This window comes from Rissa tridactyla, chromosome Z (genome assembly GCF_028500815.1).
Source record: "Rissa tridactyla isolate bRisTri1 chromosome Z, bRisTri1.patW.cur.20221130, whole genome shotgun sequence".
NCBI lineage: Eukaryota > Metazoa > Chordata > Aves > Charadriiformes > Laridae > Rissa > Rissa tridactyla.
Window position 1 is genome coordinate 35,918,578 of NC_071497.1, and position 24,036 is coordinate 35,942,613.

Genomic DNA, 24,036 nt, shown 5'->3' on the forward strand with positions numbered 1-24,036 from the left:
AGAACTCAGTAATACTCATAATTCATATTCAGAATTCAAAATTTTGCATATTCAGAAACACCTCTAGAACTGACTGCCTGTGCTTTACCATGGAACATAAAGAATATACTATCTTAACAAACTTAGTTAAATACAAATGTACAAATATACAAATACTGAGGCAGAAGAAATGTAGCCAAGACACTGACACCAATGACCTGGGAGTGCTATGCAGTGATATAGCTGATCCCCAGTTATATCATTGAGTATGTGCAACGGAAGCATCCTTTTGAAGATACTGAATGAAAAATTGCTGTATGCAGAAAAGCACAGAAATATTTTCTGAAAACAAACCTGAGAGAGAAATTGGAAGAACTATTGATCATGTATGCTGTAAAAGTATTTCTCATTCTGTAATTCAGTAAACTATCTTTGATGCATTATAATCATGCATTTTGTTTATCATGTAACATATGGTCTTGTCTTTTTCAGATCAAATTCAGTTACCCAGGAATATGATTGAAAACAGTATGTTTGAAGAAGAGCCCGATGTGGTTGACTTGGCAAAAGAGCCTTGTTTACATCCCCTGGAGCCTGATGAAGTGGAATATGAACCAAGGAGCTCCCGGCTCTTGGTGCGTGGCCTTGGAGAGCATGAAATGGACGATGATGAAGAGGATTATGAGTCATCAGCAAAATTGCTGGGGATGTCCTTCATGAACAGAAGCTCGGGTCTCCGGAATAACATGTCTGTCTATAGACAAAATCCAAATGGATCATGTTCAGTACCCTGTACGAGGACCATGGTGGTTTGCACAATTGTTCTTGTGATTGCAGTTTCATTAATAATGGCAATTTATCTTCTTCCCAAATGTACCTTTACCAAAGAAGGCTGCCATAAAAAAAATCATACAATGGAACTAATATACCCTTTGGCAAGCAATGGAAAAGTATTTCCATGGGCAAAAATTAGACTTCCTTCTGATGTTGTACCACTGCATTATGATCTTGTTTTGCAGCCAAACCTAACGACTCTGAAATTTACAGGCTCTGTAAAGATAGTAGTTAACATCGTCCAGGTAACTTGGAAGATTATACTTCACAGCTCAGGACTTAATATCACCAAGGCAACCATTACTTCAGCAGGAGGGCATCAAGCAAAGCCAGTTGAATTCCTGGAATATCCATTGCATGACCAGATTGCAATCATGGCTCCTGAGGCTCTCCTTGTAGGACAGAATTATACTGTCAACATAGAATATTCATCTAATTTATCAGATACCTATTATGGCTTTTACAAAATTTCTTACAAGGATGAGAATTCTAAGCAAAGGTATGCCCACAAATACAGCTTCTCTATTCTGTCACTTCTAGGTTGTGCTTTGATAATAGAAATAACAAGGGTTGCTTTTTCTGTTGGATGTTTCTTGCAACTAATTCCAATTGAGCAAAATCAATCTTTAATCTCCTGATTAATCTAGCTGAAAAATGTTTTTCATGGATGAGTTCATTAAGTCAGGGCAGCCTCTCCATCAGTTAAATGTAGTGCAGTATAGTGGTTGCAGGTAGTTATAGTGTGGCTTTTTGTTTGTTTAATTTTTACTTTCTGTCTTTGGAAATTCTACCCATATCTCTTGAATCCCTGAGTCTCAAGGCAAGGGAACAAAGGGGAACAAAGTCCCGCCATCGTAGGAGAAGATCAGGTTCGAGACCGTCTGAGGAACCTGAACATACACAAGTCCATGGGACCCAATGAGATCCATGCCATAGTCCGACGGGAACTGGCAGATGTATTTGCCAAGCCACTCTCAATTGTATTTGAAAAGTCACGGCCATCAAGTGAAGTCCCCAGTGACTGGAGAAGAGGGAAACATCACACTCATTTTTAAAAAGAGTAAATCAGTGCTATTTACCAAGAAAAATAATGAAATTGCCATCCACCACCACCCACTTCAAATGGGCCTTACACTGTTCATGTACTTATGAGTGCTCTTGCCTTTGTTGGCACATAGTTGTTCATGCAGGTTTTCTAGAAACATAGCGGTGCAATAAACGGAAGATGGGAAAACCAATGTGACAGGAAAGTAGTTTTGAAGGGCCCACAAAACAACTGCTAACTAGAGAAAGACATAAAACACTTACCAGCTTGTGCTAAGAAGTGCTGAGATCTAAAGCTTAAAAAAAAAATAAATCGGATGCAAAGGAAAAAGCAAGAAAAATCAATGTTATCAGTGTTACAAATTTTTGCAACAACAGAGAGTTTGTTTGGAAATACCCAAAATACTAACAGGTAGATTTTGTTTTCTGAAAGGGGACAGCAGAATTTAAAATTAGCACCACCAACCCAACTTTTTACAAATTGACAATATGGATGTTGTTTACCTGGACTTTAGTAAGGCCTTTGATACAGTTTCCCACAGCATCCTCCTGGAAAAACTGGCTGCCCATGGATTGGATGGCACTACTCTTCTCTGAGTTAAAAACTGGCTGGAAGGCTGGGCCCAGAGAGTGGTGGTGAATGGAGTTAAATCCAGTTGGTGGCTGATCACAAGTGGTGTTCCCTAGGGCTTGGTACTGGGGTCAGTTCTCTTTAATATCGTCTTAATGATCTGGACGAGGGGATTGAGTGCACCCTCAGTAGGTTTGCAGATGACACCAAGTTGGTGGGAGCGTTGACCTGCTTGAGGGTAGAAAGGTGTTGCAGAGGGGTCTGGACAGTGTGGATTGATAGCCTGAGGCCAGTGGTATGAGATTCAAAAAGGCCAAGTGTTGGGTCCAGCACTTGGGTGACAACAACCCCATGCAGTGCTACAGGCTTGGGGAAGAGTGGCTGGAGAGCTGCCCAGCAGAAAAGGACCTGGGGGTGTTGGTTGACAGCCACTTGAATATGAGGCAGCAGTGTGCCCAGGTGGCCAAAAAGGCCAACAACATCATGGGCAGTATCCGGAACAGTGTGGTGAGTAGGACTAGGGAAGTGATCATCCCCCTGTACTCAGCACTGGTGAGGCCGCACCTTGAGTACTGCATCCAGTTTTGGGACCACAAAAAAGATATTGAGGTGCTGGGGCATGTCCAGAGAAGGGCAACGAAGCTGGTGAGGGGTCTGGAGAATAAGTCTTATGAGCAGTGGCTGAGGGAGCTGGGGTTGCTTAGCCTAGAGGAAAGGAGGCTGAGGGGAGACCTTATCGCTCTCTACAACTACCTGAAAGGAGGTTGTAGCCAGGTGGGGATCACTCTCTTCTCCCAAGTAACAGGCGATAGGACAAGAGGAAATGGCCTCAAGTTGCACCAGGAGAGGTTTAGACTGGATATTAGGAAACATTTTTACACTGAAAGGGTTATAAAGCATTGGAACAGGCTGCCCAGAGAAATGGTTGAGACACCATCCCTGGAGGATTTTAAAAGATGGGTAGACACAATCCTTAGAGATATAGTTTAGCGATGGTTTTTGTCAGAGTTAGGTTGATGGTTGACTAGATGATTTAAAAGGTCCCTTCCAACCCAGGCAATTCTATAATTCTAATATAGACTTGAAATTATTCCCTGGGAAGAGGATCACTCTGAGATTGTATTTACTTTCAGTTGCTTAAAACAAGACCCTTCATTGAGCTATTGCAAACTTTTTCAGTGAGACTCCTTGAAGAATAAAATGGAAGTGTGGCAAACCTGTCATCTATTATTTAGAAAGCTTCTCCCATAACAAGCTGTTACAAGATTTGGAGGGAAAATGACCGTTCTGTGAAATACAAAATTACATTTATCCTTTTCATAATTCTTAATTTGTTCTTCTCTATTCTTCCCATTAGGTGGTTTGCGGCAACTCAGTTTGAACCTCTGGCAGCAAGGTCTGCTTTTCCATGCTTTGATGAACCATCACTTAAAGCTACTTTTTTAATCAAGATTAAAAGGGATGAGAAACTTTCCACTCTGTCAAATATGCCAAAGGTACCTGCTTTTGTAGAGGAATTTTAGTAAAGCTGCTGCATAGGTAATCTGTTTTAAGTGCTTTGAATTGTGTTTTTGTTGCATTAACGTCCAGGGGATTAACTTGAGTGGATAAGCTATAAACTGTGTGAGTTTATAATAAAAAAAATGTCTGTTCCTGCAAGACTTGAACTAAGTAACTTTGTAGAGAAAACAACTGTTCCATGCACTGCACAGTCTAGGATGTTATTGTAGGGACAGTTGAATGGCTATGGGAAGGATTCCTGTTGAATTTAAAGGAATCATTATTTTGCAGTTTTGTTCTTGGCTACATCAGTCTCAAGAGCCCTTAAAACTTTATTTTTAGCTTTCTATGTTTGCTGATACTGCACATGTGCATAATACTGCAATATCTTTATCAATAGTTTACGTAACTAGCAACTGTTTCTGTGAAAGATGTTCCTGATCTTGAAGGATGTGCTTTCGAGTCTAAACCAGGGTATGAATACAGAGCCAACCCTAGAATATGGATGAGGGATCTGAAGTTCCTTCACCTAGATCTTTTCAGGCAAGATCTTCTAAGAGCATGTCTGAATTTTATGGTGATGCTTTATGCCGTTAAGCCTTTGGAGAAACCTTTATAGAAGCCTAAATGATTTAGACAGACCAGCAAGACTAACTTATTAGCTAGTCTGTGTCTGAACTAGGTCTTGTCTCATCAAAACATTACCATTATTTATCACCCAACAGAAACTCTTTAATTTTACATCTAAAGTTTACATCCAGGCCTAAGAGCGCTTTATTTGCTTCACTGAAAGAAAGCAGACTCTTCTGGGCAACTCTCCTGTTTAATGTAAACAAGAAAGGGTGCTCACTCGCTTTCCTCTTCTAGGGGTTGGACAAGTAGCTAAGGAACTTTCATCAGCTTCCATAGTTCTTCATGTACAGAAAGTAAACTATGGTTTACCATTGCTGCAAATGTGCAGCAAACATTGCTGAGCTAATTGTACATAGTTGCTAAAAATCTATCCTATTCTTCAGTGTGCCTTCCACAGATGATGGGTACTCTGATAGACACTTATGAGTTCTCTGAAAGACCAAGAGTATTTTTGTTTTCAGCTCTTCTATTGCACCACACTACCACAGAATGTTTACTGCTATCCTAATCCTGGTATATTCTGTGTGTTCTCTTGCTCATCTCTGATGACATCATTATAAAGAAGATGATAAAGGATATTCTGTGACAATTTTCATCACTATTAGTTGAGACAGAACTATCTGGTATAGCTCTGGCATGTAGCGCCTTGGTTGCCAGCTTAACTGGTAATGATTTGCAGATGGAGTGGAGGCAAAATAGCCATCAGCTTCTTCACTGTCATTTGTGGTTGTCTAGTAAAAGAAAATATCTGGGGACAATTCAAGAACAAGGAGGTTGTTTCCTGGGGTTGCTATGTGTTGCTATAATTGCTAGAGTAGCAATTACCTGCCCACTGTCCTGTAGTATGTCTGCTAATGCCCATCGTGGTAATGAATTTCTCCACAAGAATAAGCAAGAGCCCTCACAGTAGCAAGCAGGCATATCTACCTCCTTTGTTTTTTTATTTTTTCTCCCCCACCATATATGGATGTGCAGCACCTCTGAGCTGCCTTTTTCAGTAAATCATAGAATCATAGAATTGCTGAGGTTGGAAGGGCCCTTTGAGATCATCAAGTCCAACCTTTAACCTACCCTGACAAAAGTCACTTCTAAACCATGTCCCTAAGTGCCCCATCTACCCTTTTTTTAAACACCTCCAGGGATGGTGAACACACCACCTCCCTGGGCAGCCTATTCCAATGTTTAATAACCCTTTCAGTGAAAAAATGTTTTCCAATATCCAATCTAAACCTCCCCTGACATAACGTGAACCCGTTTCCTCTCGTCCTATCACTTGTCACCAGGGAGAAGAGGTCAGCCCCCATCTCTCTACAGCCTCCTTTCAGGTAGTTGTAGAGGGTGATAAGGTCTCCCCTCAGCCTCCTCTTCTCCAGGCTAAACAACCCCAGCTCCCTCAGTCGTTCTTCATAAGGTTTGTCCTCCAGACCCCTCACCAGCTTCATAGCCCTTCTCTGGACACGCTCCAGCACCTCAATGTCCCTCTTGTAGCGAGGGGCCCAAAACTGAACGCAGTACTCGAGGTGGGGCCTCACCAGTGCCAAGTACAGGGTGATGATCACTTCCCTAGTCCGGCTCACCACACTATTCCTGATACAGGCTAGGATGCTGTTGGCCTTCTTGGCCACCTGGGCACACTGCTGCCTCATATTCAGCCGGCTGTCAACCAACACCCCCAGGTCCTTTACTGCTGGGCTGCTTTCAAGCCACTCTGCCCCAATCCTGTAGCGCTGCAATGGGTTGTTGTGACCCAAGTGCAGGACCCAGCACTTGGCCTTGTTGAACCTCATACCATTGGTCTCAGCCCGTTGGGCCAGCCTGTCCAGATCCCTCTGCAGAGGGATTAAACAAATGCTTTGTTTAGTCTAGGCCCTCCATTACCTTCCTTACTTTCTCCTATGATTTCACTCAGATTTCATGTCTTCCGTGCAAGGTGTTTATGCAACTTTGGATGGACAGGAAGTAGTCGTCTCGGAAACTGCTGCATGTGTTTGTGTCATTGGGCAAGACTGTGAGATTTCAAATTGTGTCTTCCTGCAAACCATGCAAATGGGTCACTTGGTGCAGTGAACAGCGAATGTCAGTAGATAAGAGCAGGCTTTTCAGCCTTCTCTGCAGAGAACCTACTCAGAGCTCAAGCTCTGTCTTGCCAAGAATTGTGAGTCAACTGGTCCAACCAATACGCCTGAAAGGGCAACTCCATGTTTCTTGTTTAGTGAGTTATTATTCCTTGCCAGAGAATCTTCCTCTAATTAGTCTGGAAATAGCTGACTCTCACACCTCAGGACATACGAATTAAATCTGGAAAAGACAGCTTGTTGCTTGCCTTAGTCTTGCATCCTTCCGTAACTTCTGCCTTGCATTGGCATGTGCAAAGCATGTGCCTATGGGTTTCTGTGTTTAGGATGAAGCTTCTCCCCATACCATCTGTCTGTGCTCAACTCTGATGCTGTTACAAAGCATCTGGTAGCTGTGTTGGTGTTGGGGGTGCTAATGTTGTGTACTTAACATGTGTACACGTCGAGGAATCATCCACGTGGAGAAAACATACTGATGAGCTGTCTTTACTGTGAGGTCATTAATGCATCTCTTTCTTCCTCCTTACTTCAGGACTCAATCACATTTAGGTTTCTAGCCTTCCTTGCTGCAGCATTCATTGCATTGCTCATTTTTCAAGGAGATAGGAAGCCATTTGAAAAGAGAACATTTAGGAGATGTGACTTTGTACCCATTTACTTGCAGTGAAAAATGCATTGGTATTGCACATTTATATCATCTTAAACATTGGTGTTATGAATTTTCCCTATTGGTCACATTGGGTACATACTGGTTGGCTGTTCCTGTGCTGCATAGGAAAAACATCTCTTCCCTACCTATCTTTCTGTACATAGAATTGTTCTTCCAATGACTTGTGCCACTCCTGCATCATGAATTCCCTTTTAAAATTACATCATGCCTCTCTAGCATCTCTTTTTGGTGTTTTGATTCTCGCTACAGTTTGTCATACCACTTGAATTAGCTTCAGACCTTCTTTCTCTTCTGCTCTGTATACTACCATAGGCAGAAGGTCCTGTACTTCCCTCAGGCTCAGAATTCTCCTTCCTTCCCACGTGCTCTGTCTTGCTGTATTTGTTGTTGGTATCAGACCCTTTTCACTGAACTTCATGTTTATCCACTTTTTTATCTTTGTAACATTTACTGAGTTAGTATGTGTTTAAGAGCATATTAAAAAATTTCATCTGCATTTGCTTCTGCTGGTTCCATCTCTGCTTAAATATTGGCTGTTACATCATCTGTATGATGGATAAAGATTTGAGAAAGCTTCCAATTGAGGAACAAAGATAATATAAAAAGAAAAAAGACATTAAAGGCAATGTAATAGTAAGTTTAGTGCTGGGGATCAAATGCAAGTTCTTGAGTCAAAAGAACAGGTCAGGTTTAATTAAAATTTATCAGGAAGGTATAAGAACATACAGAGCAAGTTAATTGATAGTTTTGCTAATGGACAGTATCTCCAACTTAGAAGTGGTATGAGTGATATGAGTGTATAAACACTCATTTGTGTTTGTACTGCAAACAATATTATTTTCTTTTGTCCCCCAACTTTATGCCCTGATAATTGGATACTGTGTAACTCCTCTTTTGTTGCTGTATGCCATCCAGACATACCATCTCTTAATGGGTTCAGAAGTGGTTCCTTTGGGTTTTGTAATTTGCCAAGATAACTTGCACGTGTGAATTTACTATAAAAAATCCTTATTTTTGTGACTGTACAAATAAAGAAATTAGACACAAGAGTTTCTCTGAAATAGTATGCTACCTCAACAGCATTTCTTGTATCAGTGAGTTCTCTTGTAATGGTACCCATTTTTATATGCACAGCTTCTTTTAATTGGCATGGTTTCATGATTTATATCATGGTTTTCGTCCCTGATCTCACAAGTGCTCTAGCACATGCTGAATTCTTACATGTTAGATTTAACCTGGATTAGGTATTCTGCTAGGTAGTGTGAGCTCCCAGTGCAGTAAGTAGAGGCTAGTGAGTTAATTCTTGCATGCACGAAGAAAGAAATGTGAAAATCGAGTAAGAGGATGATGTTGTATAGAAGTATATTGCATTGGTGAGATCATTACTAGGCTTGCTTCTGAAAATAAACACTTAAAAAAACCCACCCCTGTTTAGGATTCTTCTGTAATAACTGCAGGTCTTGGTAACAAGCTGTACTGAATGGAGAGACTTTTTAGTTTGTCTATGAGAAGGTTAAATGTGAACTTCAGCATTTTCTATAATTAGCCACATGAGCAAGAGATCTCAGAAGCAGGCCTTCTCAACTAGCATGTACATCACTAATATGACAATATATAGTGGCTGATACAGATTAAGGCTAGAAATAAACTGTGTGTGTTTGGGGCTTGTGGTGTTTTCTTTTGTGGTTTTGTTTGTTGTTTTTTTGTTTTTTTTTTTAAATGAGGACAACTGATTTTTGAACTAGTTTATCTGCAGCCACAGTAGATTTTCTTAAATAGGGTGTCACCTTTTCATGAAGATGAAGCTGTAGTAAAGGCAGAAATTTATGAATTCGCTGAAGGAATTCAACAATGGCATTCTGTTCATATTCAGTGGTCAGACTAGATGATTATAATGACTGTAACTTCAGTCTTAAAAATCTTTCTCTCTTTAAGACTGACAGTTAAATTTTCAGTGGCAGTTAGATGTTAAATCATCTTTTGGGTTTGAAATGATCTTGTCTAAAACTAAGGTTATTGTTGTTTTTCAAATGTGTGTGGTTTCTGGAAACAAACCTATCTGTGAAGTTTCAGAAGGCACGTGAACTGCCATCCTTGTCTCCAGACCTTTATGGTTCTGCACTACGGTGGTTTTAAACATTTTGCTTTATTCTTTGTGTAATGTATGTTTGTGAAGGACTATATAGAAAAGTACTTTTAGGCATATAGCACGCCTTTCCAGGACTAATATTAAAGAAAAACTTTGTCACTTAAAGTAATTCAAGGTATGCCATGTTATCTTACTTCAGAAGACTGAGCAGGCAGTTACTTCTGGCAATGTGTGTTTAAGCTGAGCATGTTTTTGCTTTGAGATAACTGAAACCTTAGGTTTTCTTCACTTTTTAAAATGCAGTCTCTTTTGATTTGTAGGGGGGCGTGTGAGGGGGTTTTTGTTGTGATATTATAAAATAATGAGTATGTCTGGTTACCTAGTTTTGAAGAGGCTTCTGCGAAGAGACTGATGTTTAACTCATGCAATACCAGTATCTTTAGTAGGCTATGTGGAACTGTGTCTCCAATCTGGCCTAAAGCTCTCTTGAATTAATGCTGATCTTCATGTTGACTTTGGATTATACTGGGTGTATAGGCTTAAAAGTTCCATGTCTCCTTAAGTTTTGTTACACCATAAACAGTTTGTGAGTATCATCTGTCCCACTGAAACATAACCAAAATATATAATGTTACGCAAGTTTGCTTGTAAACTGTTCCTGGCATGAATTCTTTGATATAACGTTGATTCCTTGCGTGTCTTAATGTTCTTTTGTCTGCATTGATAACAACATTTTCCTTTCTAATGCAGAAAGCCACTACTCCTGTGACAGATGGAATTGTTCAAGATGAGTTTTTTGTGAGCTTGAAGATGAGCACCTACCTAGTAGCCTTCATTGTTGCAGACTTGAAAAACATAAGTAGGGAAACTAATGGGAGTCAGGTATGTTAGTTCCACTTTCAGTTTTCCCTCACCCCTCCCAAGCCAAACAGCCAACCAAAACAGAACAAAAAAAACCCCAAACCAACACGCAAACTCTGCCTCTTTTAAATTTATTTATTTTCTTGGTTTTATTGTACTCATAGATAGGGGACAAAAGCCATATGCTATAGGTTGGACTCACTTCAGGGCTTATACCAGATTGAGACTTTTACAGCAAGAGACTCAGCATCAGGTTTTGTTAACAGTATAAATTATCAAAATCTAAAATTCCCAAGAGCTTTCAGAGCTGGAAGCTTTAAACTTGTAGTTTAATACTCATCTGTGAGGAAGTAATGTCATGCAAACCAAGAGTTTTTCAGATGATATACAGAAACATTACAGTTCCCAGGGAAGCCTACATACTATTTCAAGCAGTGCTGCAAACATGTTCTATACCTGCAAAGGTAACTTACCTAAAAAAACCCAACATGATCTGCAGTAAAACAGATTTAGTCTAACTTTAAGTCTGCATTTAGTTACTTCAATGTAAGGATTTTATTGTAGGGTTTTTGTTTTTCCAAAGATTCCAAAAATCAAAAGAATTTGTCCTGTTTGGTCTTTTTTCTCTGTGGGGATATGGCCTGCAGGGTCAGTGAGCAGTTCCTACAATGTGTGCCGTTAAAATAGCTAAAGGAAAAACATGGTAATGGTAGGAGATGCTCCTTAGTCTAATTTTAGGAGCTTCGTGAGTTTCATGTGAGCAATGATTTTCATGACTCTCTAGCAGGAACTGCCCCTTTGTGGTGAAATGTTGGAAGTGCCAGTACCTACCTAGAAAGAGTGAGAGGGAATAGTGCTACTAGCACTGCAGAAGAAGCAGCCCTCTCTTTAATCCAATAAACACAAGTAAAGATACTGGTCAATAGGTGTTTGATTATGACATGAACAAGTATTTCTAACTGTAGCTGAATAGGACAAACTGGTCTAACCTGAAAAGTTAGACTACTGCGTTCTTTTTTTTTTTTATTTTATTTTCCTCTCCTTGTGGCTATTATTCAGGTCTGTATTTGAACTGATTCTGGTAAAACCATACAGCCAGTTCTTTACCACGCAGAAAACTGATCAGTAGACTCAATGTTTCATGTTTGCAGAGATACTGAAACAGCTATATATGTAATGTGCTCTGCTTTGTTCATAATAGTGAGACTAACTTGCATGGATTGTCAGTACTTATGGCACAGGCATATAGGAGAGGAGAAGACTGAGTGATGTATTCTAACTAAGGAAAGTGTTTCTTAACTGTGTTTCTCCTTCATTCTGATCACCAAGCAAGATTTGGCCAAGCTAGGGAAGTCCAGCAGACCTTTAGAAGGCACCAAACACAAGGGGTCTAGCAACATGTAAGAGTACTTGCCAGCTTAAAGGGACGAAGCATAAGATTCTAGCTAGTGGATTGTTCTGTTGCCAACAGTGTCTAGTAAGCCAAGGGAGACTGTAAGAAGGAAGCATATGATGATGTTTTCCACAAAATACGTTCTCAAGATGCTTCCAGCAATTTGTGGCTGGGAGATTAAAAAAATTCGAGCTAACCAGTTCACACAGAATAAGGTTATTGTCATGAATGTTATAAGGTATCTTAGACTTGAAGTAAAGTTGCTTTGTATTCATAATGCAATGAGATTTTTCTCAACTCCAGAAGATCCTGGGGGGCTTTTATGTTTTCTCTTTGAGCTTAGAATTTGCAGCTAATCAAACTTCTGTACTTCAGGAACACTAGGTTAGATCCTTTCTAGTATGTGCTTGGTTCAAACTCAAAAATTAAAAGGTCACGCTATCAATGTATTTGAAACGTCATTTTTTAACTGATTTGTAGCAGAGTAAGAGGGACTTTTTTTTTTTTTTTTTTTTTTTAAATAGAACAGGAAAACTTATCTCAACATATTTTGTGTTTGTGTCCTAAAGGGTGTCCTAAACTTGGATCAACATGTTATTATTTCTTGAGAGAATTTCTTGCAGATGATACTAGTGTTATCACACTGATAGCCTAAACTTCTAGATTCATTGAGGTATGCACAGAGGGTCACTTAATAACTCATCAGGGAGTAAAAAGGAAATGGATCTATTTCTGTTCATGTAGACCATTTTTGAACACCTTCCTTAAAGGTGTAAGCCTTGAATTGTTCTTGTATACACATGGATCAATGTGATAGTCTGCCTGTATTTTGACTAGTGAATAAGCCCTAGGAAAAAAATTAACTCTTTATTGACAGCTTCATAACTACTGTTTGCAACTTACGTGTGTATTCCCAAAACAGTGTCCTATCTGTTTCAGGAACTTTTGCCAGCTCCTCTTTTCCTTCTAAAGCTTTTGTAGCTGTATATTTCAGAATCTCTTCTCTTCTCTGTTTGGACTAGGTATCTGTCTATGCCATACCGCAGCATTTAAACCAAGTTGGGTATGCCCTAAACACAGCAGTGAAACTTCTGGAGTTTTATCAAAAATACTTCTTAATAAACTACCCTCTTGAAAAATTAGGTAAGTTCTTTTGATCTTTTTTTAAGCTGAAGAAGAAGCCCTAATCAATTCTGAGAAATGCAGGGGAAATTTCATTCTGAAAAGGTGTGCTTAAAAAAAAGATAGCATCTGTGAAATAAGGTTCCCCCCAAATTGTTAAAAAAAATCATTAAATGTTTGACTGAGTATGAGTATTAAGTGATTCCCAAGCTGGAAAAAATTTTGTGAGCTTTTGACACTGCATTGTTTATACTTGTACATAACATCAAAGAAATAATTTGGTGTAAGTTTAACGTGATGTGCTTTGGCAGGGAGATACAGAATTCTCAGTCTGTGAACCATATTCACCAGTGCAAGATCTGCAGCCTGACTTCTCTGCATGTACTAGTTTGGCTGGAAAGATAATGAAATGCGGTCTTCTAAGACACTATCAGCAGGGGCAGCCCCATTTCCTTGTTACTTGTGTGTTTGCAAGATCTATAGGCTTGCAAGATCTATACACAAGTGTCTGTGTAGTGCTTTAAGTTATTCATCTAAGAGCACTGTTAGAGAAGAATGGTTATAAATCTATGGGGCTTCTATGCTTTAGATCTAAGCAGATATCCACACCACAGGATTTAAATAGTGAGGGGCTTAGGGATTATATAATAGAATAGGTAGACTTGAAATACATAATTGCTTTAACTAGCAGTTTTCAAAAGCTTCTTTCAAATCTTTTTCAGATCTGGTAGCAATTCCCGATTTTCAGTCCGGTGCAATGGAAAACTGGGGCTTGATCACCTTCCGAGAAACAACACTGTTGTTTGACAGTAATACTTCTTCAGCAAGGGATAAGAAGTTAATAACTGCAGTGATAGCACATGAGCTTGCCCATCAGGTACTATATTGGGAAGATCATTGCTTAAATGTGGTGGGGTTTTTTTGGTTTTTTTTTTTTTTTTAAATGCAATTCTGTCCTTAAATTCACCACTGCCCTCACTGTGCATTTTATCTGTTCAGAATACCTGCAGGTGTATTTTCTGCAGTATAACAAACAGGCAGAGTGCAACTCTGTCGTGAAGTAGTTGGGGGGTTGTTTATGCAAAAGCATTATTGTGGTTTTGACTGAACTTGACTTTGCCACAAGATAAAGCTGAGGATGGATGGAGTGTTACTGCGCTCATTTGATTTTATTTCTGAAAAATAATTACATTTTTGGTCTTTCATAGTGGTTTGGAAATCTAGTAACTATGGAATGGTGGAATGATCTCTGGCTGAATGAGGGATTTGCCACTTTCATGGAGTACTTTGCCATGGAGGAGGTTTTTCCAGAATTACATTCAGTAAGTACTTTCTGTGACTACACCCACTATACTTTTGCTAAGATCTATTTTTTAATGTTGACCATAAAGGACTATAAACTTATACTGAAATAACTTTGGGCACCATTGAGATTATACTATATCTTCTCTGCTTTGGCACTTTCATTATATTAGAAGTGGGTTTGGGGGGACTTTGGGGAGGGTACTTTGTTTTTGTGGGTTTTAATTTTTTTTTTATTTTGGTAGTAGTCTACATGCAGTTTTTGTGTTTTGTGTAGGTTAAAGCATTCTGTGCAAAATAGCAGATGTTAAAAGATGTAGGTGTCTGTATATCAAATTATAACTTAAAATCTTTATACAGAAGTCCAGGCATGTTGTTGACCAAGTTTGTCTGCCTCTACTTTTTCTAGTAGACTTAGGAAGCACCAGAGCTTTAGGTCACTATAAATGCCTAGATTAACTCGTGTCTTTCCCTCATTGTGGTACTTGCTTGTGTCTGAATTACTTCGGGATTCATAAGTCAGGGGACCTGCTATAAAAGTATCATATGGTGCCACCCCATGGATTCTAATACCGTTGAGTTACAGTAATAGTACAAACCACTGCTCCCAAAGGCACTTCTTTTTATACATACGGTTGAAGGATAGAATCTTTTTGATATAATAACCTAGTGATCATTTTAAAACTCACTCAGGTGCTAAGTGACCTAGCTTTTCAGACCCTGGAAGACATGAAGGATTCAAACTAGATCTTTCATCTCCAAGGAAGGGATACCAGCTACTCCTGTAAAGCATCCCTGTCACTGAATGCAAGTAGAGAAACAAAAATTGGTGGAACTAAATGGCGGGGGCAGTGGAGAGACTAATTTTGCATCCTGGGTAAAGGTATCTCCTAGGAGCGGAGATACCAGGGCTCTGGAACCAGCTTCCAGGAGTGTTTATGTGATTGACATTAGTCATGGGATTAAAAATCTGATGCAAACTGAGCATTTCCTACTTGCTGGATTGTGTTCTCCTCAGCATTCTGACCAAGTGTGAGTTTTGAGCTCTTAATTCACCCTTGTTATTGCATTAAGAAACTTGGTTTGCTAACTTGGTTCAGTAGAATTCTTTCTTTGAGCTGGATGTTTAAAAAGTTTTTCATTTGGCCTAGCTTAGTTGTTGAGTTTGATGGCCACTGAAAGTATGTTTGTGTAGCCATTCTGCTTGTTGGGTGCATATGTGGTGAGGGGAGGACACAAAACTACACTAATGTTTTAACAAGGACACATGTAACACTTGTATACTTCATTCTGAAATGCGCCTGACAAGGTGCCTTCACTAACATCTCATTTTACCATTTGGTGCCAAAATGTGTTTTGGTAAAAATAAAAAAAAAAAAATCACTCAGAATTTCTGCATTCAAGAAGAATAGCTTTAAAAAATGTAAAGGCTATCCTTAATTGTATCGTGCACAAGTCTTACCTTTTTATTTTTTTTAACTGTCTACTGTGTAGAGGGAACTGTATGTGCAGAGAATTCTCAAGTCTCAATGAAATGAAATGGACAAATATCAGTACGGTTAGCTACTTTTCAGTGTTTGGGGTTGTCTTGTTCTGGTAATAATGTATTAAATTCAAATATCTTCATTCTAGAAGAAAAGAAGGAAGAGACTTTGGTATTAGGATCACTAGATAAGGTTTACATTCACAGAAACATCACTGTAGTGAGTTATTTCCCTAGACCTCATGCCTTAATATTGAAGCATACCAAAGAAGTCATGCTTTTATATTTCCTGCTTGCTGTAAATGAACTAAAAACATTGGTGAGCCAAATCTGAAATTCAGCACATACTTACTTAGTAGGTACATTTGTTTTCTCTAGTCCAATGACGTGTTTACCTGAGACAGGAGCTTAAGGATAATGATGCAAACTCAAGAGTGAGATTCCGCTGCTAGAATGTGGCAGGGAAAGTAGAGTTCACAAATGCTACCCTGTTAACTCTTTTGCTGCCTCCATTGGTAGGAAGGTGAGCATTGGCATGTTAGACCATGGAAGAGCAAAGCAGACACAACTTTTATTGTTCTACTGACCATGTATGTTCTGGCTTCTCAGGCACTTATAAATGCTTTTCTTCTTAGGATGAAGATTTCCTTAATTTAATTTTCAAAGCTATGATGAAGGATTCTTTGAATTCTTCACATCCAGTCTCTTCTGCTGTTCAGTCTTCAGAGCAAATTGAAGAAATGTTTGATGCACTTTCTTATATCAAGGTAACTGTAAAAATATTTGGAAATATTTGCAAAGTGATATATTAGCTATTGAAAACAGGAATGTGGAATCATGAGTAAGTAGGCATATACTGACAACTGTTTGGAGGTAATTAACATCTAGTAAAAACAATGCAGGATTTCCAGTAGTGTTTCTGAGTGTCTGCATAGCTCTTAATTAGGAAAAGATAATGTATGTGTATTTGTGTCCTTACTTAATGTCCTGCTTGGTGTATGCTTCAGCACAAAGAATAGTCGTGAAGGTGAAAGAGGGGACCCAGCAGGTAAAACAAAATTTTCAGTTAGAAATATATTCTTCTTCTGATAGCAGACTGTAACAAGTGCTTAAGAAAAGAGTAACAACAATGCACTTATTGTAGCAATTGCTCTTTTTTTATACTCTTTCTGCTTTTGATTATTGACTTGATTATTAACTTGATTATTTTTCATGTCTAGTGAGGGTTTTGTGTGAGGTTTGTGTTTTTAAACCTTTACAGTTCCTTGCTGGAAAATGCATGAAAGAGAAAATACCTGTATTTGCCAATTTTTTACTCGCATTGTCTCAGGTTTTAGATACTGTGTCCCATGATTTTGGTAGTATTGGAGAAAAGCCTTTTAGATCTTTTGAATCAGCTGGCATTTTTTCCCACCACTACCTGTGTATGGTTGTACTTCGATCTAATAAGAAACCATAGGGACTGCTAGTGCTTACTAGAAAATAGTCAAATACTACATCTTGCTACGCCCAGTGGAATGCAGTTCCCACAGCTGTCTTGGTTTGTCTCCTTTGATTTTTTTTTTTTTTTTTTTTGCAAGTCTCAACTTGTCAACGAGTGTTGTCTGGCATTCTTGAGAAGTGAGAGATACCAAATGGGCCTACAATAATGATATGGTTCTGTTTATTTTGGTCTCTGTTTTCTGAGCTACAAGAACAGAGATGTGTGATTTTTAGCTTCCCTTTTTTTTGAGATGGATTTTGTTTCTTTCACTAAGCTGTTTGTCAAAAGGCATGGCTGTTTCATGCTTCAGAGTTGCTGTCCAAAGTAACTACCTTTTTGGTGAGTTTCTAGAAGCTATGCATCATGCATGATCATGTCTATCGCCAACTAACTTCAGAGTTAACAATTCTGTCACTTTTTGCTTGATCAAAACTTTATATAAATTTAATGGAAATATTCCATAAGTGATTGGGCTGGAGTTTCAGTCAATTAGTAAAGTGTTATATTTGGAGAATTACTTTATTCCTACTAATAACTATGTGCACCTTCTGAATAGAAATAAAGCAACTTACATCTTTGAGTTTAGGAGCTAACCAAAAGAAGTTTTGCTCTTGCATTGTCAGAAACGGGTTTTTCATGGCTGCTTCATGTTTCAGAGGCTTTCATTGCATAGCTCTTCATTCATGCATGCAGTCTTTGCATTCTGCTACTCTTGGGCCTATATCTTACCTAATGCTCTTGGCAATTTGAGTGGGAAGGCACTTTCAACATGGACCCTAAACAGCTAAAGGTGGTCTGTTATTGAATTTTACACTTTTTTTGTTTTACTGTACTACCAACTGACACTCCAGGGTGGGAAAACAATCCACCTACAACAACAAAGTGTTTGTGACAGTATAACAGTAGGGAAAACAAAATAGTAGAGCTATAGCTTAAGTATGAATGCGTGCAAGAGAGGAAATTATGACCCTGTTATTAAAACTATAGTAAGGGGTATTCCTGCTGTTTTATGAATAATCAGATTAAGCAGTCAGCCTTTAGTTTCAGGCAAGATTCCAAATTAAATTCCAAAACTTTAATTTGGAATGTGTAAGAAATCATACATGCTCTCATTAAAATCTTACTTTTAATTTTTTCTTGATTCTTTCTCAGAAATAGTACCAAAAATATGAAGTGCATGTTTAAACTTTTCATGATCTATGGCTGCTCATCTGCATTCAGTTGTACAGTATGCAAGTCCTCAGGCAATTTATTTATTAGTGGCTGTGACATAGAAGCATTTCTATGGAAAGGAATTGGCTTTCAGCTATGTTTTAAAAAAGCAAAACCCACCACCTTTCTGTCTACACATTTGTGGCTACTTTGATATTAGAACTACTCAGTTACATGGTTGTATTTAAATGCTGTCAAAATGCATTGTCAATTCTACCCTACTAAGTGTATCTCATCTTTTTCCTGTATTTTTAGTTTTTTGATATAACTGCAAATCATATGACTGCTAAACACTGTCTTATGAGTGCAGTTCTGTACCATACAGTAAGGAGGCAATATTTTTGAGATGATGTTAATTGGAAAAAATATAAAGCTTTATTAGCCTGTTTTGTAACTGTATATCGAGCCTTCAAAATATTAAAAAAATATTTAAAAATATTTTTTTTCCAAAGCAGCTAGGAAAAACTTTCAAGTTGTATTGGCCTTTTTTGTAACTATATTTGAAGTTTATGAAATACTAAAAATTTTTTTGACGGTAACTGAGTGTTAAGGTAATTACTTAAGTGACATAGTTTGTGATAACATCTGCCAGCTTCTGAGTTATTCTTGTACTGTGGAAGAGCTGTCATATGCATATGCTTTAGCAAGGTCTATAACTTTATAATTTACCAATTCTTTTTCTTTTTTTCTGCCTAAAGGGGGCTTCACTTCTTTTGATGCTGAAGCACTATCTGACGAAGGATGTTTTCCAAGCTGGCATTGAGGTATACTTGCATAATCACAAGTATGGATCTGCCCGGAGTGATGACTTGTGGGACAGCATGAATGAGGTACCCGTCTTTGAAATGCTGTTCTGTCTTTTTTTCACTTCTCTAAGTGTGTTGTGAATTTTGATTTATTTAATTTTTTATGAAAGAAATAGGATAAAAGACTGCAGGTGTATACTCTGAAGTTCTGTCTCCTCATAGTCCAAAGTTCTGTCATATAGATACGGAGATTCCTGTAGCTTCTAGGACTCCATTGAGAATCATCCCAAAAAAGCACTAGAAGGGGGTATGCACTGCCATGCACCAGCCACATTTGTGGACGCATCAGTATGTACACATCCTGTCTAGATTTGCATTGTTAGTCTGTTAATACCAGAATAAAAATAAGTCATCTTAAATTCAGCACAAAACTTCGCTTTCAAGAAATAGTAACTTCTGTAGAGGTCCTGGGATACTCTCTACTAGTGTAACTTTGTTTCAATGTTCTACTTCTGTTTCACAAAGCACACTTGCACAATCACTAGTTTGCCATTTGTTACTGATACCAGACTGCGACTTGCATGACAGAGAATGCTTCTGGTTTGTGTAGTGATTTTTATAGTGCAAAATAGACTTTCCTCAATGTCTGCAAAGCGGAGCTTTCAGACTAACCATCTTCAGTCATGCATGCTTGGAGAACATGCCACAGGGAGGTGGTAGTATCCACACAGAGTGGCTAGGGAGACCACACAGATGCCTCATGTTTAATAAATGTGAGGGCTTAACTGTTAGTAGATGCGGGGTTTAGCTGTTTCTAGGGCATGGGAAAAGGGTAATTCTCAAAACTCTAGATTACTTGCTTAGTCTGTCTCCCTGGCTCAGAAAACAACTGTTTTTTGTTTAATTATAACCCTACTGTTTGTCCATGGGCAAGTTCAGCTTTTCTGCAAACTCAGCAAGCCTCTCCAGTCTTTTGGATCCTCAGTCATCATCTTTTAAGAGTCAAAAGTAATTGTTACCAACTTTGGGATTGTTTCACCCACCTGTATTAGTATTGTTAAGTGAATCACATCCAACCAACTTAGTAAAATCTAATGTCAGAACTCAGTGTGTATTTCCTATTTCAATGAGAAACAACCCTTTGTATTTGGTGCTAATTCAATAATTACCGAATTCCTGCTGACAACAGGTATTTAACAGCACTATCTGCCAGAAGTTGCCCTTCTCTGTGGAGGAGCCCACCAACTGATGCTGCTTAAAATGTTTGCCATTTCCTCTATGTCCATTTCTGGCTGCACCTCATTTTGTGTCTGAGTCTTTGGTTTGTTTTGTGGTTTCATAGCCTGCACTGTCATGCACTTTCATATTCCCTTTTTCCAAAAACGCAGGGTTTAGCTGGACTGGTCTGACATTTTAGTGAGTTAGTTTACATTTGGGCTTTTGTCATTTTGCTTCCCTGAGAAAGTACCACGAATTGAAAACGTGACCATTTCATGATCACTAAACCCAAGACGACCTTCGACCACCACATCTCCCACTAGTCCTTCACCGTTTGTGAACAGTAGGTCTAGCAAGGCACTTCCCCTGGTAGGCTCACCTACCAGTTGTGTCAGGAAGTTATCTTCCATGCACTCAAGGAACCTCCTAGCCTGCCTGCTCTCTGCTGTGTTGTATTTCCAGCAGATACCCGGCAGGTTGAAATCCCCAACCAGAACAAGGGCTGGCGATTGCAAGACTTCAGCCAGCTGCTTGCAGAATACTTCATCTGTCTCTTCATCCTGGTTGGGTGGTCTATAGCATACCCCCAGCACAAGATCTCCCTTATTTGCCTTCCCCTTTCATCCTTACCCATAAACACTCGACTTTATCATCACTGGAATCTAGCTCTATACAATCAAAACATCCCCTAATGCACAGAGCTACACCCCCGCCTCTCCTTCCTTGCCTATCCCTTCTGAAGAGCTCATAGCCATTCATCGCAGCATTCCAGTCATGACAGTCATCCCACCACATCTCCGTGATGGTGACTACATCATAGCTGTCCTGCTGCGCAATGGCTTCCAGCTCATCCCGTTTGTTGCCCATGCTGCGTGCATTTGTGTAGATGCACCTGAGCTGGGCTACTGATTTCGCCCCCATCCTTGGCCCTTTATCCCTAGGCTCATTACTTGTGGGCCTGGTTTTATCCCCTTCCCCCTTTGATTCTAGTTTAAAGGCCTGTCCATGAGCCTTGCTAACTTTTCGCCTAGTACCCTTTTCCCGTTTTGGGATAGGGTTTTCCCATTCTTAGCAAGCAGGCCCGGTGTCCTGTAGATCAAACTATGATCACAGAACCCAAAGCCCTGCTCGTAGCGCCAGTTTTGGAGCCAGGTGTTGATCTGTCCAGTTTTCTTGTTTACCCCATTCGTCAGTCCCCAAAACTGGAAGGGCAGAGGAGAACACAATTTGTGCCCCTGAACCCTTGACAAGCCGTCCCAAGGCCCTGAAATCTTTCTTCATTGCCCTCAGATTTCTACTCTCCAGCTCATCACTGCCTGCCTGTAAGATCAAAAGAGGGTAATAACCTGAGGGCCGTATCAGGCCAGGAAGCTTCCTGGTTATATCCCTAACACGGGCCCCAGGGAGGCAGCAGACCTCCCTGTGGGAAGGGTCTGGCCTGCATATGGGACCCCCAGTTCCCCTCAGAATGGAACACCCTGTGACTATTGCCCTCCTCCTGCTCTTCACAGAAGCAGTCTTAATGCGTGGAGCTGGCTGCTCTGACAACTCCCTGGATGGGGCTTTATCAGCATCCTTAGTTCCCTCATCATTTATCTCCACAGGCCCATATCTGTCCTGTACAGGCACCTGGGGGGGGCTGGGCGGTCTGGAGGGGGATCTCCTGCTGCCCCGAGCAGGTACCTGCTTCCATTCCCCCCCATCCTGTCCTAGTTCCCCTCCTTCTGCCTGGTGACAAGAGGGCAGGGGATCCTCTACCTCTTGTGGAGCCTCCTCCTGCTGCGTTTTCCCTAAGGATGGCAGGGTGTGGCTCCACCGATAAATCTCCCTTTCACACTCACGAATGCTCCTCAGTCTTCCCACTTCCTCCTCAAGCTCAGCCACCACGCTGGGCAGATCATTTACCTGGTCGCAGCACACACAGGCACTGTCTCTGCTGTCCTCGTGCCAGAGTGACAGACATTCCGTACAGCCCATCGCCTGGATGGCTGCACATCTCTCCGTCACATCCATTTGGGTCACTTTATTCCTTCTGGCTTTGGCTACAGACCGAGTGGAGACCATGTTTTCTTTGCAGTCGACCTAGCCTGCCTGCCTGCTTGGTCTCCTCTTGTTCCTCCCCTCACAGCCACCCGTCCCGCGCCGCACTCTGCGGTGGCTGCCCGCTGCTGACGTCACCTCTCCGTCGTACACCCTCTTCTGGTGCTGCAGGGTGGTTCCGCGGGTGACACTCAGGGAACACGCACTCGCTGCTTGTTTGCTCCCGAAGGCCTTCGTTTATGAGGGGGGAATGGTCCCACCCCCTCCTCGTTCAGACCTGCCGCCAGGGGTGCTGGCTCCGCCACGCTCCTCCTCAGCTGTCACCACTTCCAACAAGCGCTGGGCACCGGCTCGGGCTGGCCGCTTTTCCTGGCTTGAAAAAGCCTCAAAAACGAGCCCCTTTACTGGCCTTTTTTTGCCGCGATTCCCTTCCCCAGTACAGACTGACCTGGTCTCCTCGGCAAATTGTCTCCATGCAGTTGTCTCTCACTACATACAGCTCCCTGCCAGTGGTGGGCGGGGGGGAGAATCAAAAGAAAAAGGCTTGGGTGGGTTGAGATAATGGTAGTTTAACAGAACAGAGAAGGAAAGAGGAAGACAACAAGAATAATATTGATAATGGAATATATAAAACACGATTAACCTACCACCGCTCACTGACTGAACCCAGAAGCCACCAGCCTGCTCTGAGTGGAGATTCCTGCCCCCTCCTCCCCAGCCAACTTCCCTATATACTAATATACTATATACATTCCCTATATACTGAGCGTGGCATCACATAGTATGGAATACCTGTTTGGCTAATTTGTGTGAGCCAACCCTCATCCCAGCTCCATGTGAAAATTAAGCCTATCTCTGCTAGAACCAGGGCACAATAAAATCAATTAATTTCAATAAAATTTTTGCTATGATGAAACTATGAACCTATAATTTCTAATAAATTGGTTTAATTTCAGGTGATTCAGAATTATTTCAGTGGAGCAAATTTCAAATTTACTCATGTCTCTGTATAGATTAGACACATGACTTTCTGCCAGTCTGTAGGTGTTAGCACAGAAAGACTGAGATGTGAAACAGGCAAGTCGACAAGGTGCAAGTATTAGACTTAATTAGTTTCCTGATCTCTTAACATTCCTCTCCTCTTGGGTTTGGGATTTTTTGGTTTAGATATGTTTGGCTGGCTGGCATTGATCTTATATATTTCTTGGTGGTTTCAAAGTGTAACAGGAAGCAAAGGAAAAGATAGTGGCAACAGAAAGTGAGAGCATGCATTCAGCACACCTTGGGCAATTTATGAAGGGATTGCATAATGTAACATTGTAGTAACAATGAGGATGAAGAGGATTTAGTGAAATTGCTGGAAGTATGTAAAAAGTAAAAAGCCACATAGACTTAAAATTCTATAAATTGTAAATTTTTGATAGAAAATGCTTCCCTGGAATTGAGACCCCTATTTAAAGTTCATGGTCATTCTCTACATAAATAATATAGCATTTTCCCATGAGGGTAAACTGTACATGTTATTGCTGGCTTGAACAGAGAACAGTGGGCTGTAAATGCTGGTAAGGTGAACTAGAGAGATAGTATAGGTTTGTTAAAGTTAAATGTAACTTGAATAATAATATATGAATTTCCTTATGTTTCTGAGAGCTCAACCTAAAACACATTTTCGTAAGTTTGGGGACATACTGTCCTTTTCGGGCTGAATGATCATCTCTGCTAATAAAGAGGCAGTGATATCATAGAATCATCGAATCATAGGGTTGAAAGGGACCTCTGGA

General features: G+C 40.1%; 1 protein-coding gene across 2 annotated transcripts in view; it reads left to right on the forward strand.

The window, feature by feature from the left end:
* The window catches only part of LNPEP (leucyl and cystinyl aminopeptidase), a 62,832-nt gene that overhangs the window by 22,122 nt on the left and 16,674 nt on the right, over nt 1-24,036 (forward strand). For both annotated transcript variants that reach the window (XM_054185207.1, XM_054185208.1), the window contains 8 exons: nt 472-1,312; nt 3,786-3,924; nt 10,146-10,277; nt 12,672-12,792; nt 13,494-13,648; nt 13,980-14,093; nt 16,192-16,323; nt 18,950-19,081. In XM_054185207.1, the coding sequence (XP_054041182.1) occupies nt 472-1,312; nt 3,786-3,924; nt 10,146-10,277; nt 12,672-12,792; nt 13,494-13,648; nt 13,980-14,093; nt 16,192-16,323; nt 18,950-19,081 (1,766 nt within the window). The remainder of the gene's footprint in view (nt 1-471; nt 1,313-3,785; nt 3,925-10,145; nt 10,278-12,671; nt 12,793-13,493; nt 13,649-13,979; nt 14,094-16,191; nt 16,324-18,949; nt 19,082-24,036) is intronic.